The sequence below is a fragment of the Nymphalis io genome, chromosome 9 (genome assembly GCF_905147045.1).
Source record: "Nymphalis io chromosome 9, ilAglIoxx1.1, whole genome shotgun sequence".
NCBI classification, from domain to species: Eukaryota; Metazoa; Arthropoda; class Insecta; order Lepidoptera; family Nymphalidae; genus Nymphalis; species Nymphalis io.
The window spans coordinates 12,650,555-12,678,485 of record NC_065896.1 but is presented as its reverse complement, the minus strand read 5'-3'; the positions used below and the strand labels follow the sequence as shown (position 1 = coordinate 12,678,485).

The 27,931-nt window shown below is 32.4% G+C and overlaps 1 protein-coding gene across 1 annotated transcript in view; it reads right to left on the bottom strand.

Moving 5' to 3' along the window:
* Positions 1 to 24,914, bottom strand: part of LOC126770496 (uncharacterized) — a 96,860-nt gene extending 71,946 nt beyond the window's left edge. Inside the window, exon 1 of the mRNA XM_050489899.1 lies at positions 24,750 to 24,914. Coding sequence (XP_050345856.1) covers positions 24,750 to 24,819 — 70 coding nt within the window. The 5' untranslated portion in view covers positions 24,820 to 24,914. The remainder of the gene's footprint in view (positions 1 to 24,749) is intronic.
* Positions 24,915 to 27,931: the final 3,017 nt, after the last annotated feature.

Genomic DNA, 27,931 nt, shown 5'->3' with positions numbered 1-27,931 from the left:
ATAAAATGCATCTACATTGAAACTAAAACCAACATGTCAAATTTTAACTTTATAGGATAAGCGGAAGTTGATCTAATTCAGCTTGCAAGATTCGACACAAAATGAAAAACCAAACATTGCGAGTTAAATAAAAGCGTGTAAAAAGTTACTTAACTTTTCTTAGTAGAAGCTTAGAATATGGAAGTTAGCAATATATATCTGTGCCTATGAGTGCAGGTGTAGGTTTGTTCTAATTCTTTCGCACCCTAACTATTTCCAGTCGTTTCGGATTTGCCTACACATTTGATTATTGGAGCCAAAGAATAAAAATTTGTGTATGTACATACACCCTACAATACCTCCTGCTCTTGCAAGAAACTGAGCGGTTCGTCTCTTCCACCAGTTAAATAATATAGATATGGTAACTGATACATTATTACTATAAATATAAATTAGTAAACATTTTTAAACTTAACAATGTCCATTACATAATCGCCCAATTATGCGCCAAATTAGAGGGAGCTAAATCTTTAACCAGTGGAATACGAATACTAAGAATTAATTAACACAAATCTTGAAAATCATCCCGTCAAACCAGTCCATAAGTGGAGTCTTTATGCTGAAGGGTCAGGGTCAGGCCCAAATGACCCCTTAGGGCGACCCTTTTTAATGAAAGCTTCAAACAACGCTTGCGTCAGTCTCGTCGTATTTTTGTTTGAAGAGCTGAAAGTCGAGCACCTCTCAGTCATCAGTCTGATGGTTTGTTTCGACATTCGAGACATTTTTAATTTTAAAAGCGGTGGCATATTATATTCTACAGCTTAAAGTAACGTTTCGTCATAGCTAACGTAACGTAAGCGAAACCTAAAAATTATTATTATAAAATATAATTAAAAAATTCTTAAATTGTATTCTTTTATTCTAATATATAATACATAAAAAATTTAATGAATAAAGTATATTTTTTATTAACTTCACCTATTATCAAGTAAGGGACAAATATTTCAAATGAATTTTAAAACCGATTACACTGACATTTTGCACACATTTCTTGCTTGTGATGACAATTAATATATATACTGTAAATAGTATATGACTTGAGAATGTAACTGTTGGTATTATTTACGATATTTGTTTTTCTTTTAATGAACCAGCTCGCCTATAATAATAATACCAAAATAAAAGCGATTCAACGTTTAAAAGAACTACCCAGGCGCGTTGAATATAAATATTTCCTCTTTTGTTATTAGCTACGATAAATCGCCCAATTCTTGATCAATCTTATTTCAATGGATATAAGGGCTATATTACAAAAACCAGGATACACAAGAATGGCGCATTGTATACAGCAAATTGCGTCTTTCCTATTGAACCATAAGCCATTGTATGGAAGTCAGTTTGATCAGCTTGGTACAGATTGTTATCGGTTTTAATATCTGCTAAGACGTAAATATTAGCCTCATTATTTTTATTTAAAAAAAAAAAACAAAAAATATTTTGACAATAAGGTCTTATTTTCGTTTTTAAATTGAGTTGAGTAAGAGGCTGTAAATACCTATCTTCTGGTTTAAAGCATCCTCTCCTTTTGAGGAGGAAAATTGGAACTCATTCCACCACGCTGCTATAATGCGGATTGGTGGATACACATGTAGCAGGTTTACATTCACACATACAAGTTTCGTCACAACGCTTTCTTTCAATGTCACGAGATAAATGATAAACAAAAATTAAGCACTTGAAAATTCGGTGGTGTTTGCCCGGGAACCCGCCACATTCAAATAGATTCGAAATTCAAACCACTGGGCTATCTCAGCATATTACATATAATTTCCATAATCATAGGTCAGCGTATGTAAATGTATATTTAAGAGAAGTCATCCTATGTAAGGATATTTCAAACAAATCGTGCTACAGAGTTATCGAGTGAAACACTCATAGGTCTATTCATTATTTGTCGGTCTGTGTTGGAAGCGAGCCAAGCGGCCTACATTTTTTTTTCTAAACAAGAAAAAGGAACGATATTTGTTCTTTGCGTTACATAGCAAAAGGTTTAGTGATGATTCATATTAAATCCTTTGTTTCACTAAATTACTTGTACCCTTAAATATTCATACACTCGGATACATTGCAAATAGACTGTAGTTGTCGGTGCGTGGTTAGTACTTGGTACGTAAACAACAAAAAAAAACAATGAACAGTCAACAGTTTATTGTTCGCACTCACAGCACAGCACAGCACGATCATAGTCTACATAAACACATAACAAGTAATGAGAGTCAGTGAGGCGTAAGCGGGCGAGAGCGTGAAAAATAATAAATCAAAGTAGTGCGCGTCGATGTCGAGATCTGACTGATTTTCCCCCCGCGCCTCGTGCCGCCTATCGCTAGCTGTCGGGTAGGAGGACAGCGGTGGCGAATGAGCGAGGCTCGCGGTCGTATGATCGTTCGTATATACAAATATAATTGTACTTTATTTGTTGAAATATTATTATATTATTATATTAAATATTATTATATTACTTTACGGTGAAGGAAAACATCGTGAGGAAACCTGCATGTGTCTAATTTCACTGAAATTCTGCCATATGTGAATTCTACCAACCCGCATTGGAGCAGCGTGGTGGAATAAGCTCCAAACCTTCTCCTCAAAAAGAGGAGAGGAGGCCTTTAGCCCAGCAGTGGGACATTCACAGGCTGTTACGGTTACGGTTACGGTTACGGTTATTTGTTGAAATGTATTTTAATTTTATTTATTTATTTTATTATTAATTCATTTGAATTTTTATTTATAATTGGCGGGACGCCACAGGACTATAATTTCAAAGTATACTCCAACAAAGTAGGCTGTTTTAAACACTTTTGAAATTTCATTTTACAATTAGAAGAAGAAAAAGTTCTTCTTCCTGCCCTTATCCCACTATGTGGGGTCGGCACAACATGTATTTTCCTTCCACTTCTCTCTATCACTCGTCCTCTCAGTACTTACCCCTTTCATACACGTCCTTTCTCACGCAATGCACCTACACTTTTTTATTTAATATTACAATATTAAATTAAATTTAATGTTACATGTAGATTCTACCCAGAAGAACCGGTTGGCTTCGATGGAATCCACCGAACGTGAGATAAAAAGCGATTAAAAATACTTGTCAATACCCACTATGAATAAAAATATTTGTTTTGATTTGTTTTAATTGTAATTATACTTTCATGAAATTTATATCGTTGATGTAGTTACTGGTTTATTAGGGCCTTACCCTTATATATTAATTAAACCCAATAAAACCTCAGACGGTATCAGAATACCGTTCCATAGGATTACGAGAGTAAAAGTAAAAAAAAGTAAAGTTATAAAAGTAAGGCCCACTGTTGGGCCCCTCTCTGTAAGAAGTTTTTCGAAACTTATTTCCCCACCTGCAGAATTTCAGTAAAATAACACACATGCAAGTTTCTTCACACATTAACTATACAAACAACTTATGCACATGAAAATTTAGTTGTGTTTGCCTAGGTTTAAACCCGCGATACGCATTCTAGCATTTGGGCATATCTGCTCTATGGTAGTAAGAGCATAGAAAGTGCACCTATATTTATTGTAATATAATTAATTCTTATATTTCTAGGTATTAAAATAAACCCTCGTGATTGAAATTCTATATTTTTTAAATTCTTCTAAACAGTTATCTTAAAATAAAGAAATATTAAACAAATATATCTACAAAATCGAGTAAGAAATACTATTTGTCGATGTTTATTGTTAAGATAGAGCTAGGAAGATTTGTAACAACCAAATTGATAAGCTAAGCTAAAACATGAAGTAGGTCGTCTGATAATTTCTGCTAAACTACATGAAAGTTCTGGCGGTGTGCCAAACGTTCCGAATTAGAGACAGCACTTCGTTAGGTAAAATGATAAGGTGAGAGAGGGACTTTCAATTTAGTTGGGTTCATGGTGGGTGACAGCGATTTGAAAATTTGCGTAACATTTATATCTTATAAATATATTTTTTTCTTAGTACATTTGTTATTTATGTAATACTTAACCATTCGCCCGATTGTAATGGAACTTGGCGTAGTGGCGGTTTGTTTGGCGTTGACGAAGATAAAAAAAAATCATTAAATGTTTTCCTTTAATACGATTATAAACATTTTGTATAATTGTATATATACCCTTATTTTCGATACGTGAGAAACTGGAACGGTTAGCAAGTTTTAACAAAAATCAGATCAGATTCCGCAATCAAATCAGATGATAACGAATGTAACCTGATCAAATATATAAGAGAATTTGACATCGACTGAAATCGCCTTCCAAGATTTGTTTACATTGGGACTTTGTTCCATAAAAGTAAATATAAAACAACTAAAATGCAATAAACATTTCTACAAAGACTTATTTGAATTTTCTAATGTAAATGACGTTCGTTTAGTTACCTATTTAGTTGTGGCAACGGTATCGTTTTCACAAACGCCGTCGTCACACGCCACACTGACACATTCGAAACGTAAGCATTTTAGGCGCTTCAATTTTGTGAAATGTATATCGTACCGAGTTTTAGTTACCACTAGCTAAATTTTTATTATTATTTATTCATTAAACACAAAGTTAAATGTACTTTGTGTTAGTTTCGTGTAATCCACTACAACTTTTTCCCATTGTATTAATTTCAATGCGTTCTACGAACACAACACAGGACAACAAATTTTCATTTTTGTTGAAAAAGTAAATGTGCAAATGAGTAAATACATAACTTGTTCTCGCATTTTCTAATGTAAAACATCTATTGGCTCACTTTGGGCACCTCGTATGATGATGGCACCGCGTGCGTGATGCATATATTAAAAACTTCGCGTACTTTCAAACATAATATAATTATATCAAAATATTTATTTTAATAATGAAACTACTTGTGGTAGAGCTTTGTGCAAGCTCGTCTGGGTAGGTACCACCCACTCATCAGATATTCTACCGCAAAATAGCAGTACATGATGTTGTTATGTTCCGGTCTGAAGGGTGAGTGAGACAGTGTAATTTTCTAATTACACTGACTCACTGTGGGACATAACATCTTAGTTCCCAAGGTTGGTGGCGCATTGGTGATGTAAGCGATGGTTAACATTTCTTACAATGCCAATATCTATGGGCGTTGGTGACCACTTACCATCAGGTGACCCGTTTACTCGTCCGCCTTCCTATTCTATAAGAAAAAACGAAACTTTATTACTTACATTTTTATTTACTTTTCTTTCTTTCATTACAATTCAGTTTCACATTTGCCGTTTCGTCAAGGCGATTTTATTTTATAAAAAACCTTTACGTATTTCAACTGCTATATGGTTTCTATATATCGTATAATATGTATATGGAAATCAATCCGCAGCCCCTCAGGGAACACACGCTAATCCGAATTTCATTTTCAGCTCAACAAACAAACGGCTTGAATTACGCAACATTGTTATATTTGAGTTTTTATCCAATACAAAATCCGTTATAAAATAGGAGACAAAGGATTATTAGTTTTTTTTTTATTTGATTAGTATACGTTTTATAAATATAAGTTTACGTGTTCCAAGCTGTGTTGCTTTATTTACAATTAATAGTATGTGAGGTATTATTTAACACTAGTTGCTCCGTGAGGCTTTACTCGCGTTAAACGTTATAGCTCCATCTCCGTGAGTCGTAGCGAAATGTTATAATATTAATAGTCTTTTTTTAATAAGTTTGTGAAGATGGATAGATTTTACTCTTTCGCGTAAAAACTACTAAAAGGAATTATCTCTACTGAAAAAAATTATGCTTTTAAAGAAAAATGCAAATTAATTAATCATTAGAGCCGGTTGCCCAGGTACTGATATAATAATATGACGGCAGGAGCGATAGTACTGTCTCCATGTTAAATAGGTGGTACAGGGTCCATGTCCTAGGTGACGAAAATGATAGAGTACACTTCGTATAACCTTGCTTTATTTTCTTTTGAACACAATAAACACACTTAAAAGTAAACTTGGTAAACCGACAGTTTCGTTTTGGAGAAGTGACCTGGTCGGCATCCCGAATCCTAACGTGCCGTTTCAATTCCTTACTTTCGATCACGGCTCTGTCCACGTGCCGCCTTTACAATAACAAGTGACGTCACAGTGTTTACCCCTTCTCTGGTACTATGATATTCAAATGAGCAACTTAATATTAAGCGATATCGCTTTTCACGACAAATATAATGTATTAGCAGTAAATATGTTTTTATATTATGTGATATAATAATAAATTCAAAGGTTCGACACAAAATATTAATTGAATATATCTATCTAGAAATAATTTAATGTAATAAATAGCATATATAGACGAACGGGCTAAAGAGCCACAAGTAAATGATCACCACGGCTCATAGACATTGAGATTTAAGAAATTTTAACCATTCCTTACATCGCCAATACGCCACCAACCTTGGAAACTAAGATGTTTTCCCTTGTGCCTGTAGTTAACTGATTCATTCACCTTTCAACCCAGACACAATAATACATGCTGCTGTTTGATGGTCAACTATATTTCCTTACAAATATTTTTTTAAGGTTAAGACATGAGGGTGTTCAAATAAACAAACTTTAGATTTCTGCTGTATCTCTTATTATCAAAGCCGGAAGAACGTCCCATCCTCATTCGTTGCCCAAGATCGTATATCCAGAATGGAATTTTAAAAAGCAATAAACACATATCCGACTGGCCCGTTGGCACAGCTAGTAGTGGCCATGCCTTCCGATCCAGGGTTCCGATCTGAATCTGGTTAGATTATGTATTACACATTTATTTAATATATATACATATATATAGGTAATGACCTATATTATGTATGTCAGTCAGCTATTACCTATACCATTAAGTTGCCTATATCTACGTACAAACTCAATTAACTTAATAACGAACTCAATCTTCAAGCCACAATTTAATTTTATTGCTTGTCGATTTCAGTTTTGTATATTTTAATTGGAATTTAAAAAAAAACCGACATATTTGATATTATATGACGTGTAAATTTCACCATGTGACTGACGCTGCAAAAAATATTAATTTCATTTTCATGTTTCGTTTTCATATAAGTGATAAAAAAATTATATCAAATTCCATACTAAACATATACATTACCAGTTATTATCTCATTAATATTAAAAAAAAAAAAACTATTCAAACAATGCCAATCTAAGCCGCGAAAGCCAAACAAAATACGCTTGGTTGACATAACATGACCGGTTTAAAAATCCGTATAAAAAGTCCATGTTACACATGTTAGGGGCTGTATTTCATGCAGCCGGATAACACCCGAAGCGAGAGGAGCTTGGAACATTCACTGTCAAGATATTGGCATGGATCCAAATTAACAAGTACACTTGTAATGTAATATAAGGTATAAGCGTTTGTAATAAACACCGATCGTCTATCTATATATACTAATATTATAAATGGGAATATAACTTTGTTTGTTTGCTACCTTATAACGACTAAACTTTTTTATTTATATGATGTCCTTCTGACCGATTTCAGGCACGACGACAAGTCAAGAGAGATTAGCCAACTTCGGAGGACATATTATAGTATGTGCGCAAACACAGGTGCACTCTCTCACTCTCATAATCCGATGGGACAGCAACCCGACACAACCAGAAAGAGTTCAGGCGCAAGGTCAACGACTTTACGTGCTTTCCAAGACACGGAAACGTCGTCGGGACGGCGCGGTAGTATGCGCAAGCGATCCCGTGACGTCCCCCGACAAGACGGAGTGGGTACCGCTGGTTTTTTAGTGGGTATTCCGGCGCCTTCAGCGCCGGTGAGTCCCACATACCCCCCCACCTCATGTGGGGGAAACACATAAATGTGTTTTTCCAGCGAGAAAAAAAAAAGACATGGAAACGTACACACCCCGGGCTGTTACTGAGAATTTTAGACAGGATAACTAAATAACTTATTATTGACCAGATATGACCTCAGGATCTGCGGCCTTATATCTAGCCACTATATCAACGAGGCAATCAGTGGTTTATATAGTCAGTTATTTATATACCTGCTATATGGCTAAGGATATATTTCATTTTCTATTTGTATGATTGTATGTGCCTACCTGTTATTTGTCTAGTTTTCGATCTCCTTGTGCTGGAAGAATACTTTTTTTATACTTAGTTCTCATTGGTTATTTTTATATCTAAATTTTTTTGGCAAAAATTATTAAGTTAAATAAATAAATCATATTTTTTTATATATCATAGGTAGGGGTACAGGTATATGGTCCTGTTGGTAAGCACCACCTCACAGAGATTGGCGCCGTAAGAAATACTAACCAATCCATATATCTCCAATGCGCCACCAACCTTGGGAACTAAGATGTCCATTGTGCATATAATTACACTGGCTCGCTCAACCATACAATCGGCACTCAATGATACTAAGTATTACTATTTGGCGGTAGAAAGGACTTGCACAATGCCCCCATCATTAAGTAAATCACGTATTATTTTAATTGCTTTACTGTAACTACTTTGTCTTTACGTGCAATAAAGCAAATTATTATGTAAAATACGTCATTGAATTGTTATTTTACAAAATATGAGCCGAGATGGCCTAGTGGTTAGAACGCGTGAATCTTCTTAACTGATGATCGAGGGCTTAAACCCGGGCAAGCACCACTGAATTCTCATGTGCTTAATTTGTGTTTATAATTCATCTCGTGCTCACCTCGCATTGGAGCAGCGTGGTGGAATGAGCTTATGGAATGAGGCCTTAGTCCAGCTGTGAGACATTCAAAGGCTGTTACTTACTACTTATTATATTAAATGTAAAGCTACCACAGCTTCGGAATAATTAATAATACTCGCAATAAATCTGTAGTTATTCTACATTATCATGTAATTTAAATATATATTTTATAAGTTTAATATTGATTTGATGTATTATTTCATTTACAGAAATAATAATAAAATGTTGTTCAATAGCTATGAATATATCATATTGTTTGTTCTCAAAGAATTCCTTATGAAATTTATAAGAAATATTCTTTGAAAGGAACCTGATCCGTCAAAGAAATACCAGTATATTATAAGATCATCTTACACGAGATATTACCATGACAATTTTTTTTTACAAAGAACTCCATTTGTCACGATCCTCGCGACTTGTTGTCTAGATTTTATTTTTATCATTCGTTGTATATTTCACACACCTCTCGCCCTGCGGCATTCGTGACCGGAATCCGAGCAAAAAATATACATATAGACAACGCAATTGTTACCATCTGTTATTCACTTTTACTACATGCTTTATAATATAATTATTGGTGATTTCTGCGTCTGCAACTTTTAGGATTCGTCTGAAAGCATTTAAATAATTAATGCAATTAAATTTTAAAATTAGAAAAATTTTAGAACAGTTTAAATAAAAAGATAAAATCTATGAATAAAAGAAAATAAAATCACGCACCCACAAAGTATTGGACTCATTTATTGATGTGAAGTTTGGGTGCTTCAAACATATAATGCGTCATAGGCTATTTTTTACTTTTGATAGTATTGTAATTATTGATTTACAGTTTTGTTTTTAATACACATCTATCTTATTATAGCAATTGTATATTACAACGAAGACAAAAAGAAGGAAAGTATCACGGTGTTTATAAGCGAGAGTAATACCGTTGGCTGTCACGGCATATGATTCGGTCTTACAACTAAGGTGCACCAATAGATGTTTTTTATCAAAATAAATTGTCACTTTTACAGCTTATCTCACGCGAGTCATTTTTGTTTTAATGCTTTAGCTGGTTAGTTTTCTTACGTGTTTTTCAAAGCGATAAGTACATTTTTACTTAATATAATCGAGCTAATACAATAAAAACAAAAATATATCGCATATATATTTCTTATTTGAAATACACAAAACGATATTTATGTTTATAAAAACCAGTGTGACAGATTAAAGTATATTATATAAATATAGACAGCACTACCTAATGTCGACATCGATGATTGAATTATAAGCTGGTTCGTTGTTAAATAAACAATTTCATTTTTACAATAAAATATTTTACTCGACTCGTATGATTTTGATGGGATTATTCCATTTCCCTTTGTCGGAAATAATACGAGATGTGTTGTTTCCGATACTCACACGCATACTAAGTGTTTATATATATATATATAAATATAAATATATTTAAAATTTAATTTCTACTCATTTTAGCTCTAACGATGATTGACCTTCAAAGTGGTACGTGAAAGTTACGGGTAAAAACAACAGGATTGCGCCGCGCCCTGAGGTCACGCTGTTCGAATGACATTGCTCAGCTCTCACAGCACTACCACAAACTTAATTCGGAGTTTATAAAATATATAACACACCAGCTTTTTTAATGGATCGGGTTTTTCAAAACATATCGAATGAGCTAACCAATGTGGTACCGAATACTATGTACATTAAGGTAAAAGAGTGGGAATTTCCCACCGCTTTCTCTTCTTGAGAAGTAAAGAAGCTTATTCCACCACGCTGCTCCAATACTGGTTTACGTGATGTATCCTGGGACATTTTTCACACACGGCCATCTGATCCCAAACTAAGTTTGTACAGAGCTTGTACTATGGAAACCAGACAACTGATATACTACATATACTATTTTTCTTTTGTAAATACATACATAGATAATTACACCTAGACTCAGGACAAACAGAAATGTTCATGCACACAAAAATCTATCCTGGGTGGGAATCGAACCAATCACGCCAACCGGCTCGTCAAAGAAGTTTTACGAATCTTTCAATGTCTGTGTAATAGTGATTATATTGAGCTTTGATGAATTTTAATATAATTTGTTTTCAATTTGTTGTACATGAAGCTTAGTTTTCTAATGATTCTTTCCATAGCCTAAAGGTTAAAACACGAGAAAGATTATAGAATCAAAACTAATTCAAGTGCTACTTTATTTTCATGTTCTTAATAAGTGTTTGTAATTTATCTCATGCTCGGTTTGTAAACCATCCCAAAACTTGACACTTGATGATGACAATGGTAGATCCACCAAATTAGATAAGAGAGCTTGGTGGAATAAACTCCAACCCTATAAATGACGACCTTCTAGGTCGTCTTTGCCAAACAGTAGGACATGTATAGGTTGTTAATTTCCTTTTATTTTTATTTTCAAACACTATACAAAGATCACACAGATAGTATTTAAAACTGACATCGTGTTCATTATGGAATTAAATAAAATTATTGACGTCAGGAATTATTTATTTGATTGGATGTAATTAACGTAAACCACTCGATTACATTAGAATCAAATTAAACAGCAATTATTTGGTTTGTCAGCTAATATTTTTACTGATGCTCTTTAAACTGGCGGCATTAATTAGTTCGTTAATTATTCAGTAATCAGTGAAAATCCGGTGGTTAATTAAATTCCCTTTTTGATAAGTTTACATTGGACAAATTGATTGTTAAACTTTTACGTGATAAAAGTTTAACTTATTCTATCGTTGTAGTTTGATATAGTCATTAAGAACTTTAGGTGATATTAATATACATATGTATTACTATGACTGCCTCATTAGTCTAGTGGATATAAGGCCGCTGACCCGGAGGCCCTGGATTCAATTCCCAGGTCGGGCCAATAAAAAGTTAATGGGTTTTTCTGTCAGAAAATTCTCAATAGCAGCCCGGATTCTGGAAGTTGGAAGTGTGTACACTCCAGCGCCTCGGAAAGCACGTAAAGCCGTTGGTCCTGCACCTGAACTCTTTCCGGTCGTGTCGGATTGCCGTCACATTGGATTAAGAGCTAGGGAATAAAGAGTACACCTGTGTTTACGCACACACTTGTGCACTATAATATGTCCTGCGCAGTTGGCTAATCTCTCTTGAAATAAATAAATAAAAAAGAAAAAAACATTCGGCTGCCGTGAACGAAATCGGTCTGAAAGGCATTATTATTATTAATAAACATGTAATACGGATAATTTTTATGTATACAAAATTTAATATTAATTTTCTTATAAGCTATCCATTTATTTTTAACCACGGGTTCCACGGGAAAAACCGGTAAGAAACTTAACCTGTTACAAATTATATATGCCTATGTATGTAATTTGATTGTACTAAAATACAACTAAATTTATAATATATTCTGCATTTTCATGCAACAGATAATAACTCCGTTTTTTTCTCATCTATATGATTTTGCATGTGTATACGCCTTATTTATTTCCGATTTTTAGCATATGATTTAAATTGATAAATTGGAAAATTTATTACAGAATTTTATTTTAGAAAGGAATACCTTGCTCCGGGATAAATTTGTTTAATTTGTAGGATAAGTAACTTACACTAAGTTTGTATCGGTCCACGCTATCCCGAAACTTTAGAGATTCACAGACAAAATACGATAACTTGGCTGTTTTTCAATAAATTCTTCTCAATTTCAATTTAATTAAGAAATTATATTTTAGTTTATCAGGCGAGATTGTTGTGAAGTACGCTAATAGTCTACGTCAAGGGTATCAAATCTGCGACGTTCGTTCAGCATGTATGCCTTTGAGCTATAAATGTTTTTCATCATATAACAATTAAAATATGACAATAATCTCAAGTTAGAGTTACCATAGAACATCGCATATCCAAAGCGTTTGTATCACAGAGCGCTAAATGGACGTCAAGTGCGCTCAAATTGTCTCGGGGCACATTTGCAGCGGCATTGTTTCGTGATAAATTGTTTGCACCATTTGCAACGATACGTGTAGTCGTTGAGCGCGTATTACAGCGATACGCGCCATTGATTGATCACGTTGTACTGTCTGGTGGACCGTTCTGTGCTATGGATATGTGTATATTTAAATTTCATATAGAAGTATTGCGTTCAATTTTAGGTGAACGTACTCACCACCAGTATTTGTGATTATAATTCATCTCGTGCTATACGGTGAAGGAAAACGTCGCGAGGAAACCTGCATGTGTCTAATTTCACTGAAATCTGCCACATGTGTATTCCACCAACCCGCATTGGAGCAGCGTGGTGGAATAAGCTCCAATATCTTCTCCTTAAAAAGAGGAGAGGAGGCCTTTAGCCCAGCAGTGGGACATTCACAGGCTGTTACGGTACGGTACGGTACTCACCAGCGTTCGATTCTGTATTTAAATTTTGCTAAGATTTTATTTTAAAAAAATGGGAAGAGATATATGAAACATTACATCGATTTTTTCGCTAATTTTTTTGTGCATATTTTTTTTTATAAATACAATGACAAATCAAAATGATTCACATTAACCAGTTTTAAAAATATCATAAGATATGAATTTTATAATATAAAATTATAAGAAATAAAAACGGCGTGAACGTTTCTTCCCCGAAACAGGTTGCAAGTAAGAAGTATGTATTATAATATTTAGTGGTATCCCATATATAATCGGGCTGAATACCATAAATACGCCAGAAAAGTAATATAACCGTTGCTATTGTTATACTTATTTATAATTGACTGTTGAGTTCAAGTCACATAAAGATTTATTTTTATAATAAGATATATTTTAATTTCAATTTAAGAAACCAGAACTCCATCTTATTTGCTATGCCGGTGGGGTCGTTAGTATAATATAATATTATGTCAAGCGCTAAAACAATTTTAAACAGTCTGCGATGACAGCGTTCTGTAATCATGTTTAACTGTCTGGTTCATGTGTTTCGTGATATACGGCTTTACTTATAAACGTTGTTCAGCGGCTGTTTAGTTAAACAATGATTTCTGCCTTTTAGTAATGTATAAATAATTACCCATAAATAAAATTTAAACTAAATGTAAAGCCGTTACTGTTTTAGTGCTAAAGATTATATTGTTCTAAATTTAAATTTGTTTCAGAACAATTAAGTAAGTGAGGTTGTGTATTTTTTTAATTACTAACTATTTATTTATCTTATATTGTGGTTGATGACCTCTTTTGACAATTTTTTTTTATAGTCAGTGTTCAAGTGCGTAATTATTATAAAGTATCTAGAGTTATTTCCAATTGTAATTGTATGAAATTGAATACAGATTTAATTTCAGACGCAAATTTTTGAATATCACTTTTTTTGTAGTATTAAAGACAATTACTATTCTACTGGTAGTAGGGCTTTGTGCAAGCTCTTTTGGGTAAGTACCATCCACTCATTAGATATTCAACCGCAATACAGCGGTGTAAAGAAGGGTGAGTGAGTCAATGTAATTACAGACACAAGAACATACACAGACACATTTAGTTCCCAAGGCTGGTGGCGCATTGGCAATGTAAGCGATTTTTAACATTTCTTTCAATGCTCTTATAATACACGCCTAGTTATAATATAAAAAAAAGATAGCGTTAGGCAAAGGCACTGCTAGTATCGTCACGGTGGCATGCGCAAGCGATCCCGTGGCACTCCTCATTCAGACGGAAAGGGTACCGCTGGTTTTTAGTGGGTATTTGGGGGAAACGCGTAATGCTTAACTAAGTAAGCTCAAAAAGGAAGAGGAGACCAACTCTGTTCGAATTTGTGAACTTTTTGATCGCAGCGCAGCTTGCAAACCATAGATCTATTAAGATTTAATATTGGTAATACTCAGTGTGTCAAAAGTTAAAACAATTTATTGATGTAAATGTATAATATTATGTTTAATATATTTGTTAAGTCACATTTATACGATAATTGAAATCTGATATTGGAATTTGTAGCTGACACAAATCTCTATAAGTATAAAAAAGGCACTGTTCCGTTATCAACGTTCGCGAAAGTAACTATTGTTATGACAGCTCGATGCCACTTCAATTAAATAATTTAAGCAGCTTGTCAAGTATATTTACAGCATTACACAAATGGTTTTCTACATTTAATATGTATTTTCAGTTTGAACATGGAATCCTTTTCAATTTTATTTTCTTTTCAAAAATATTGTCGAAAATTTTCTAATCTACAAAGATCAAATTGTTCTATAGAATTAAAGGTCTATTAAAATTTGTATGTAGTTTGTATTAAAAATTATATATATTAAATTGTAATGTTTTTTCATTGTGTAAAATTAAACTACCAGCTATTTAACTTAGGTAAGTAAATACTCTTTTCGGCTTAATTGCCGTCAACACAAAAACTTGGGAATAGTTTCGATATTTTTAAAAAAGAAGTTAACGCACATTATAACTAATTTGAAAATCAAGCCGTTATTATACCTTTGCACTTGTTAAGTTTTAGTAATTAAGGTAATAAAAATTGTAATTAAGTTAACGTACAAATTAGTTTACAATAAAAATGTAACGAAGGCATGAAATTCAAACTAACAATGGAATAAATTTGAAACGCAAAAAGGGACGAACGCAAACTATATACAGATATTTATGACGCCTACATTTTTTTATAAATATGCTTTTTAAGCCTTAAATTATATTTTTATTAGTCTAAAACCATTTATTACGTTATTAAATAAAAATTAATAAGAAAATCTTTGTTATAAAAATACACTCGAGAATCGATAAGAAAAAATATTACACAGGTATTTACTAAAAAAAATGATTTAACAAGCAATAAAAATTAAACAAAGAACAGAAATAAATATTTAAGTATCAACATCTGCAAGTAAAGAAAAAAAACCTTTTCATGAATACTTCTGTTAAAAAAGAAACTGCAGTAAAGACTATATAACCTGCACCTAATGTGTAGTCGGTGGAGATTTCTGCCACCACATCCATGTGAAGAACAATCCAGTACAGTGAATGGCCAGAAGAAACGAGTGGATTTCATTATTAACAAAATTTTATAAGTTGATCTTTTTGGGCAAAGGTTTTTTTTTAATAAAATTAAATAATGTTATGAAAATTAAAAAAATACCGAAAGCCTAGAGATTGAGAAACCAGACGAACCAGTTAACCAACGATTGCGGATTCAAGACCGGAATCTTGAAATTATCTATTGAATTTACATGTTTTTTTTATATATGCGCGGAAAGTTAAATCAATCCACTCCACCTGATGAGTGGTAGTAGAGCCCAAACACAACGACGGCCAGTGCACTCAGGAAGAATGTTCTGCACTAGCTGCCTTGCCGGCCTGCAAGATGCCTCTTCACGCCTCGGCACTTGTGTCCATCTCATAGTTCGCGAAGTTTACATATGTAGCCACCATCTTGTATTAGAACAGCACGTTGGAATAAGCTCAAGTGTTCTCCTCAAAAAGAGAGGCATTCTTAGGAGTGTCTCATTTACAGACATTACAGTAATATGTCATTTCTAACTTATTATTTGTTCTATAGTCCAACCTTGCTAGCAATATGTTCCCGTTGCGTGATAAGCGTAGGCGAATTTGAACGTAGTGGTTAGTTGCGGCTTGTACTAATTAGACAGTTGCAACTGCGATATAAGTTGCATGAAATTTAGCACTTTTAATGAATTTATTAATAACATCATTTTTCACAAACTTATAAAGACACACTCACACATTTATATATTAAAGATAACATAAAATACATATACATCTAGGTATAGCCAGGAAAGCTTGTTATGTGAGTAGTATATTATTATTGTTTCACGATTGACAGATGACAGGGACAAGAGAGGGACAATTTTTTTTAAAGTAATCTCACGTTGCTTGCCCTTAAAAAAGAGTTACTTTTGAATCATCAACGTGTTGGTGACAAATGTTTATTTAAATTATTTTTTTACGGAGATACAATGCTGTTTAATTATTATTGGTGGTTGCTTTTATGATATTATGAATAATATATATTAACATTACCAATGTTTATGATAGTTGATGCTACCTTTTATCGTATAGATAATAATTTTAAAAGAACAAGGGTACGTTATAGTGATTTATACTCGACGTTAAATTTTTGGTATTTCACGATTAATTGACGACACGTATGAATTACAAGCATTCAAAAGCATATATTTCTGTAGCTAAAATATTCGTCGATAATTTAAGTTACTTTTTTTTAAAAAAAAGATCGATTATGTTACTGGTTAAGGTTATAAGGGGTTACAGAGGTCAGATTATAATCGCTCCATTTAAAAAGTAATCTATCAAATCTTTATTACAGTAACCAATTGACCTTCGTACAATGTCAGGATAATAATAGGAATAGAAGTTAATAAGACAATAATCCATGTATTAATAATACAAATATATATAAGTATTTGTGTTGGAGGCGGAGGGAGGGAAGTAGCGAGTATATACTTTTATACTTCGTTGATTTCATTTCTGATATATTTAATTGTATTTTGTTAAAAGTAAATAAGAGTTTTCTATCATCACAATTGAATTAAATCTTGTAAAAGACGATTAAAATGTGCTTGTTTAATGAGCGTTTGACTCGTATAAAACTTTACTTATATTTTACATTTAAACTTTTATAATTGTTTCTTTTTCTTATGTAACTGTCTATTGGAATAATACCATAACACCAGTCTTTAATTTGAAACATCTATTGGCGTGCCAAAGTATAGAACCGACTCGTATGTCGTGACGGTAAACGACACGAACCGCCGATTTGACCACCGCTCACTCCCACGTGTGTGCGTGGCGTTTACACATACACACATACGTATAAAGCATTAAGCCCGCCTTTTGTACAATACATAATATCTGTAAAGCCAGATTTTTTCGTACACGTAATTTTTTAAAGAACAGCAAATCTCACTCAATCAGAAAAATGTCCTTTGTCATAACTTGTTTGAATGTGCGTAAAATTTTTATTAGTTAATTTGCTGTCTTAAGGACAAATGTTTTATTTAAAACTCGAGGTATAATTAATTATACATGAATAATATCTTTAAATAAGTTCGTATATTTCATCTCTACGTCTACCAAATTGACACAGAATAAACAAAATAAATCGTCAAATGTTAATGTTGTAAATATATTACGGGATCACCCGTTCTGCTTTTAATATAGAGAAATATTACGTCTGTTTTGAGGAAACCTCAGGATAGATGCAATAAAACTGGGAATTGTTATATGTATACCAAAAGTCAAATAAAATTATGTATAAGGATATTTCATAAAAGCTTATATTCAAAATACTTGCGACGGAAATGAAACTTCGCGCTTGACACAAACGTAACGTATTGAAATGTTGCGTTCAAATTCAACCTTGAAATTTCGTTTCAATTGCGCCTAAAAAAGTTTCACATCAAAGTAGGCTTTACTTTCAAGGGCTTTGATAAAAACTTGCTTCAAGTGTTTAAAAAAACAAGATCACGACAAACACCCGTATAAAAAAATTTTTATTTCGAGTAGCGACGCCCTGAGGTTTCAACTATTTTTCTACAGGCTGAATTTATTAACAATATATTTACAAATATTTTTTATCAAAATGAAATAAAATCTATATATATATATAGTTTAGTGATAATTTCGATTTGGGAAATAATTTATACGTCTGTTCTCTAGTTCCATCAATTCCACCAACATGCAAGCAAACAAATTAAATTTTAACGCTTTCAAATACTGTCTCTTTGTGTTTAGGCAGTACTAAGGTAGAGATAGGCTGTCATCATGGCTGATAGGAATTTCAAGGGGCCGAATTCCCCAACGGATCATTAACACTTTATTGAGTTTTTCTATTAAGAAATCGTCAAAAGCTGCCCGAAGAGTAGGAAGATGAGACAAAAAAAGAGTTTATTTATTCTCAGGGCTTAGTGTTTCTTTTCCGACCCGGTGGTAGTTTCCGGTTTGACTGCATATGGTTTAATAAGCAAGTGTAATGCTTCAATGTTGAATAAATAATTTTGATTTTGATTAACAAAAACATAAAAAAGCGCGTGCCAAGCATACGTGTACGAATCTTTGAACTCACTAACTAGATAACCGAAATCCGAATTAAGGGGAGACGCGTGCTGGGGGCGGGGGTGAGGTCTAGCCGACTAGCTTCCGCTGCCGCTTAAGACGCGTTCAGAGTTATTTTGTTTTATTTTAAAATTCGCGTTACACTTGTTTTAATTTATTATGTTTTAGGGCTTTGTGCAAGCTAAGCGAGGTAGATATCACCCACTCATCACATATTCTATTTTCAAACAGTAATACTCAGCATTGATGTGTTCCGTTTTGAAAGGGTGAGTGAGCCAATGTAACTACAGGCACTATGGACATAATACTTTTCTTGTTAATATACATTTCCTTGATAATATAATACGTTAATATTTGTTTCAATGTCAATATCGAGCGGTGGTGACCGTTTATTATCATATGGCCAATTTTCCCATCCACCTTTCTATTTTATTCTTAAAAATAATTGGTACTTCGCCTGTCTCTCTTTAGTCGTTTTACGATTTCCATCACAATCGAATATAAGAAGAGTGAAAAACTATCGAGTGCGCTCGGATTTGCGAATACACTTGTACAGTATAATATCATCCGGGTATTTAGTTATTTTTGATATTATTCGCTTTAGCCAAAAATTTCTCAGAAAAACTTCTCAAATGAGTCGGAAATGAATATAACACGTAGCTTAACAACCAGTAGAGATAAAAAGTTAGTATCTAGGTGTCTGTATGCTATTAAAACATGTTCAATATATATTAAAAATAATACAAAGACAAAGTTAATCGTGTAACAATAACTGCTAAGCATTCCAAAGTTTCGAATATTTTTAATAACAATCCAAACCTTGAGAAGTTTTTCATTTCTGCTCATAACGAAATAATTATATTTCGAACTACTATTACACTTTATAATGAGTTAAATTAAAAGTATAATTGTATTTGACTTTTTGATTGTAAATAGCACAGAATCGAAATTAAAATATTGTATGTAAGCGATAGTGGTTTTAAGTTCGTTTCACACTATCAAGATTAAAGATAAAATCATAATGTTGCGTGTGGTTAAAATTCGTCTATTTTTTTTTTGACCAAAATCAACCCTTGGTACACGTCTATTACGATTCACGATGAAAAAACATTGATAATATAATCTAGAAACTTCACCAAATATACTAAATATTTTACAAGCATGCTTATTACAGAACAATAAAAAAAAACACAGAAAATTTTAAAAATACGTTGAAATGACGCAGTTGTACATCTCAACCAAAGATTACGGGTTCAAGGCCGGGCAAGCATGTGCCTAATTTGTGTGTATAATTTATCTCGTGCTTGTCGGTAAACGAAAATATCGCAACGAAATCTCTTTTATGTGGAAAGAAAATCTGCCGCATATATATAATATACCAATCTATTGTGGAATAAGCTCCTTCTCAATAGTAAAGGCAAGCTAAACAGTGGGAGTTATATAGACTAATCTTAAATCTTGTACTGATACAATATAAATTGTTTGTTATTAATAAATTTTTATTCAAAACAGTACCTTACTAAATTTTCATAATTACTTAACCATTATGGTTCATCAAAGTCTTAAATAAATACAAATAAGAATAGTTACTGTACAAATCATGATGTGCGTGGAATGGTGGCAAGAACGTTAGCAATATTTCACCTTTGATTATAAAAAAAATATATTATAAAAATAATTATAAAAACAAAAAGCTATATGTTTTTTATATTAATTTTAGTTATAGAATATATGAATATAAACAAATATATCGAAATGGACAAGCAAACAGTTTTTATAGAAAAATCGTAAAAAAAACATACATACATATAAATAGAATATAAATATATATTACTTTACATTTAAGATTGATGAACTATGGATGATATTTGCAAGAAGGTAGCAGCAAAGAATTCAACTATAAACGGAGATGAATGGACGGGACAAAATACTGCGCCGACCCCAAATAAATGATTTACGAGCAAAAGACACATTTTGTTGACGAAAACTCGATTGAAAACCGCTGTCTACCTTCGTTAAGAAAACTTATGCTCGGTAAGCTTAAAAAATAACCCGTTTAGCTAACGGATAGTCTACGAGTTATAATTCAGGAGCTACCGCTGGCTTCGTACTTTTGATTCAGAAAGTTATGAATAACGGTCAGTATGAAGCATATGTATCAAATAAAATCAAAATCTTTATTTAACATAATACTATTACAATTTATAATTGATTGTCATAAATCTACCACAGGTAAACCTGACACGAGAAGAACCGGCGTGAGAAACTCAACGATTTTTTTAACGAAAATGACAGATTATATATGATTATGATGATGTCCTCCAGACCGATTTCAGCCACGGCGGCCAATCTCAAGGGAGATTAGCCAGCCGCGCAGGAGATATTATAGTGCACAAATGTGTGCGCAAACACAGGTACACTCTCTATTTCTTAACTCTCATAATCCGATGGGACGGCAGTCCAACACGACCGGAAAGAGTTCAGGCGCAGGACCAACGGCTTTAAGTGCTTTCCGAGGCACGGGAGTGTACACACTTCCACTTTCCAGACTCCCGGCTACTACTGAGAATTTTCGAAAGAATAACTCAATAACTTTTATTGGCCCGACCTGGGATTTGAACCCAGGACATCCGGGTCTATGTCCTTACATGTAGCTACTAGACCAACGAGGCAGTAATCATAAATATATGAAACTAATTAATATATATGATAAACTTTTATTAAAAACATAACACCTCGTCTTATTATTTCTACTCGTGACAGGAGGGCTAATTCATTAACGCCCAGAAGATAAAAGAAGAAACGCCTGGAATTACGATTCAAAGCTGCTTTCTACGAGGTCATGATCTGTACATAGCTATTTTTAATTTTTATTTATAAAAATAACCCTTTAATGTTAATCAATCAACTAATCTCCCAGAAAACTTTATTTCACAAAGAAAACTTCAGTATATAACAAAAGCAATATTTATTAATTAGAGAAAATATATCATTAAAAGCGAATGAAGCGTTCTACAATTACTGCTACGTTGCATTAATCACCACAAAGCAATTACTGTTGCAGGTTGAATATGTACATACATGTTAGTGGACTATCGTGCAGGAATGCGTGAAAATATGGCCATATCTATTATCAACCTGCTTCGATTAATTATAAATACATAATATACAATTTAGCCCAGACGGACTAGTGGTAAGAACGCGTGAATCTTAACCGATGATCGTGGATTCAAACCCGGGCAAGCACCACTGAATTATCATGTACTTAATTTCTGATTATAATTCATCTCGTGTTTGACGGTGAAAGAAAACATAGTGAGGAAACCTGCATGTGTCTTATTTCATTGAAATTATACCGCATGTGTATTCTACAAACCCGAATTGGAGTAGCGTGGTGGAATAAGCTCTAAACCTTCTCCTCAAAAGGAAGAGGAGTTCTTAGTCCTCTTAGTTAGATATTAACAGGCAGTTACTGTAATTATACATATATAATATAAAGTTTTGTATTTAGTTACACATTCATTATTTAAAATAAAATATGGCCATCACAGGCCCTCGGCACGTGTGAGACTTCAATATTTATAGTTATTCAAACTTATAATCAAAGAAAATCAATTATTTATTTATAGGTTAATAGATATCAAATGTAGGTTATTGCTTTGGAGTCAAATAAAAACCGATTCGTTTATTATATGAAGTATCGAATTATAATAATATGAAGTAACGAAGTGATAATATACGTATACAATGGAGTGGAGAGTGGAGGCGACGAGGGATACGGTAGAAGAAAGTCACGGCCTACGAATCTGTTTTAACTCCAAGGGCCAATAGATGTTTCACATCAAACATGTTCTATGTCCTGTTTCACAATAACATCGATTTAACTTTAAAATTTTATTAGAATCCACCTAATCATACTTAGATTATTAATTAAAATATAAACTTTGTCCTCGTTTAATAAATTTGCTCTTTGAGAGGGTTGAGGTGAAATATATATAAAGTAATAATATATAAAGTAGTTATTATCGCGCTTATGATATTGCATTTTATTATATTATATAGTCTAATATTACGTACTGTTTATTTCCATTAAAAATAGTTGATTACGTACGTAAATAAATTAATAGCTCATAATGTCCTACTTGTATATATTAAAAGAATGAGCTTAATCGCTGACCCTCATTTAGTGGTAGGAATTTGTAAAAGCTTGTCAGGATATGTACTATCAACTCATCATATATCCTACCGCCATTAGCAATACTTAGTATTATTGTATTCCGGTTTGAAAGATGAGCGAACTAGATTAAATACAAAGAATATAACTTCTTGGTTCGCAATGTTGGCGGTGCGTTGGCCATGTAAGGAATGGTTAATATTTCTTACAACGAACTGAAAACTTATTTTTACTGAAAACACTCTACTTTCCGAGAAGTTTTAGAACTTATTCCATCACACTGCTGCACACAGATTGTTTATACATGTGTTAGAATTTCATCCGAGATATGCAGGTTGTATGCAAACACGAAATAAATTATAAGAAAAATATATAAACTGGACAACTTACTTCTATTTATAATGTTTTAAATCGCAATCTTAAGTTAAGGTCCAATTATTCTATCAACTAAGCTATGTAAGTATAATGGGTGATTTTTTTCCAAAAAATATTTATGTAAAATATACATGAATGTCGGTAAGTTAACTAATTTTCTATTAAAAATACATCCATTGTACATTACTGTTTATTATCATAATACGGTGTTATATCACGGCTCATTCTGCTATTTTCACGTGATGTATGCACAAACATTCAAATATTATCTTTGTCAAGTAGTTTTGAAAAATAATTCCATATATGTACAAAACTTTGTCATAATTAGTAGTCATTTATATCGAAATTTAGCCTTTGTTTGATTACACACATACATACGTCTAAATAATTTAACATATTTGATTGAGTATTAATGTTAATTTAAATTGAAAACAGATCAAAACTAATTTCGTATTGTTTGTTTTGTTACATAATACAATATAATGAAATTATGAACACAAAAATATATATGATGAAATATATATACTAAATACGTTATATATTTACATATGGCGTAAGAATTTTCGTTCCGATATTTCTATACCGATATTCTTTTGTTATTATTATTATTCTAAGATCAAACTTAATTCAGTTAAAAAGTGAATAATACACTTTTGTCATCTATGTAAATTGGTTGATGTATGTAAGCAAACTACATGTATTCTAAATGAAATATATAGATAAAAAACCAATGCGTGTTCTAATTTCGAATTATTTTATACGAGATTCATCCCATTTTTTAATTCAACTTTATAAATTATTTCATATAAGAATTAATTCAAAACGTAGTCGTAATAATATATTTTGCTATAAATATAACACTATTTTATATTTTACAGTTAGCAAAACATACCATGTAATAGAACGTACAAATATGAAGATTTTGTTTTAGAATAACATGTAAGGTGATAAGGAAATTATATTAGTATCCGTTATACATACAATGACTCCTTTAAGTTCATTTGATATGATTATTTACTGTTTACTGATAACATTCGTACTTACAAAGTATATGTAGATACTGACAGAGTAAAATTTTAAAAGCAATCACATTTATTGGATAAAATTTTATTGATATATTTCTATTCAATGGAAAATTGTAAATTATCTCTTAAAATATCTAATTGGAACAAAATATTTAATTATATAACAAATGCGAACAAATATTTAGTACAGCTTTTGATTTATAAAAATAAAGTTTAATATATTTTTGTTATTTGATAACAGGTTTCAATTTGTGTATAATTTTATATGTTTCTGATAGTATAGCATCAAAACCTAATCCTAATCGTCTTGTGTAAACGACTTCTTTGTTCTAAGCAAACCGAACCGATAACCAATAAGTATAAATCAAAAATAAATTATTCACTTACCTAACTTCGCCGGATTACCGCAAACCCCAACGAGAAGTGTTAAAAATGTTACGTATAATTTCCAATCCATACTTGCACTTTTGAATCACACTTAGAAAAAAAATGTAATTGACACGCGTCTCACATTCTACGAGTCAAGCTTCGTAGCGCGCTACGTTACGTAGACGTCCGTTCGACGCAACGGCGCCCAGACTACTGGCCTACGACGTGAACGGTTACATTCAGTTGTTATTGATTCTTTTAAATGTTATTTTTGATGATTTAATATGTTATTATATAAAATGATCGATGGTATAAAACGGTACATATATTATTTATGTTGATTATATTTATATGACGTCATTAAAATTGTAATTTCAGATTGCTTAAGTAATTAATTTTGTAAATTTTATGACAAATTTGCTTATTGATAATAGTTCAGATAAACAAATTTTATGAAAAATTTGTTTATCTGAACCAGTTAATGGTTCAGATAAACAAATTTTCAGAATAAAAGGTACTAAATACGCAATAGATATCACTTGGAATGAATTGAAATTATATTAATTTATTTTTAGAATGGAATAAGAATATTTATGGAAATCAATTTTATAAGCATGAATATATACCATTCATATTGTATATATATATTATTTACATACGTTATAACGTAATGAACGTATGTAAATAATATATATATATATATATTATATATGCTCCAATGCGGGTTGGTAGAATTCACATGTGGCAGAACTTCAGTGAAATTAGACACATGCAGGTGTCCTCACGATGTTTTCCTTCACCGTAAAGCACGAGATGAATTATAATCACAAATTAAGCACATGAAAATTCAGTGGTGCTTGCCCGAGTTTGAACCCAAGACCATCGGTTAAGATACACGCGTTCTTACCACAGGGCCATCTCGGCTTTTGTTCATCTGTTCAGTATACGATTGATGTGAATATTATAATATAATTCATGTCTTTATTAATCATTAATTTATTTGTAATGTTTACAGTTGAAGCACTTTTGAAACTACGTGTTTTAGAAATGTTTTTGTTCACCCCGTCTTATTGCCTCTCGAGAAAGGTTCATTTCGCGGAGATCGGAATTGCGATGTAATGGCGAAATGCTGCTAGCATTCTTGCTACCATTTGCAATCAGTCATGATTTGTACAGCAGCTATTTTTAATTTTGATTTTGAATATATTGAAGCCCTTAATGTAAAAAGTATTATGCGGATAAATACTATTTTTTTCCTGGGACATTATTCACACAAGGTCATCTGATTCCAAACTAAGCAGAGCTCGTACTATGGGTACTACTGATATTTTTATTATTATTTTTATGGAAACTAGACAACCGATTTACTACATATACTACTTTTCTTTTGTAAATACATACTTATGTCGGTAATTACACCCAGACTCAGGACAAACATACATGTTTATACACACAAATGTCTGTCCTGAGTGGGAATCGAACCCTCGACCTGCGGCGTGAAAGGCAAGTATCTACCAACCACGCCAACCGGCTAGTCAATGTTAATTTATATTAACTTGAACGTTATTTTATATTTTATCTACAAATAAAATTTAATCTTGAAACTAAGAAAAATCCTAAAAAATAATAATTAAGTATGTCTATCCAATTAGATGTACTTATTAAAAGCGAGTAAAACCGCGATTAACTGCTAACTAAATCGAAAGCGATTTTAACCATCTCATAATATTTACAAACAAATTTATTCGTCTGCCATTTTTAAACTAAAATTTCTAATTACTATATTTAATTTTATTTTTTTGTTTATCAATAAAAAATGTTCAATTAAAAAAAAATTGCCAGTGAGTGCTCATAGACCGCTTAAGGCAGAAGTCATGTATTACGTTCATAATTGCTGTGAACCGTAAAATTATACATGCTATCTAAGGCTTGTTTCGCTGTCCTACTAACCGGTACTACCGGAACAAAACACAAAACAATGTTCGGTGCTAGGATAAATGGGGTTATGGGTTAGGGCAATGTTCCACGACGGGCTCATTTTGAATTCTACTATTTTATAATATTACTATTATATATACTTATAATTTCATTTAAAATTATAAGGGTTGTATTTTAAAATGATGTATTATACAGTTATATATTATGTAGTTCATTACTAAATGAGCTAAGTTTATTGTTATTTAAGAGGTTGACGTAAAATATGAAGCTCATTAGTGGTAGCGCTTCATAAAAATCTATTCAAATACTAAGTATAATTACCTTCTCGACTTCCTCGTTGTCTAGTAGCTAGACATAAGGCCGCAGATCCCAGTAAAGTTATTCGTTTTTTTTCTGTCAAAAATACACAGTAGCAGCCTGGAGGCCAAAAGGTTAAAGAGCCTCGGAAAGCACGTAAAGCCGTTAGTTCTGAGCTTGAACTCTTTTCGTTTGTGTAGGATTGTCATCCCATCTTATTATTACAGGAACCTGTCTTAGCGCACATAATTGTGTATTATATGCCCTGCGCAGTTGACTAATCTCTCTTGAGATTGGCCGCCGTGACCGAAATCGGTCTGGATGACATTATAATCACTTTTGAATCGACATTTCATAATGATAAATTTAGTGTAAAGCTACAATCTGTTTGGAGTATAGATTCTACGAATAACCACAGGAATATCAATAGTTAATCATTTTCATGAAAAATATGTACATACATATATATTTTTGATACATAACATTTCATCCCTTGCAGAACACCCACAAAATACGATACGATTTGGTTTAATATACACTTAAGATGAAGCATATGTTACTTACATCTCACTACAGAATAATCTAATAACGCTTATGTTTGTACGTGAGGCGTAAAGGAATTTTATACTCTAAGGGTGAATGTTTACGCTGTTTACAAGGATACTAAAATTTTATGAAGCTTGGAGTTACTTTATTGAGTTAGAATTCAATAATCTGTTAGTGACGTGTGCAGGAAAATGGATGAGTGGTTTGTTGTGTTGTTGCGCCAACAGTTAAACACTAAGAATTATTAAGGAGTGAAAATCCACGTAGAATGAGGGAAATTTTATGAAATACTAAAAAATCTTCGAATATGTTGAAATGGAATAGATGTTTTTCTTTATAAAATAGATTTTATATAATTTTACACATTTACAACTACATGTTATATATTTACAAATTTCTACAAATACCATTCGAAACTT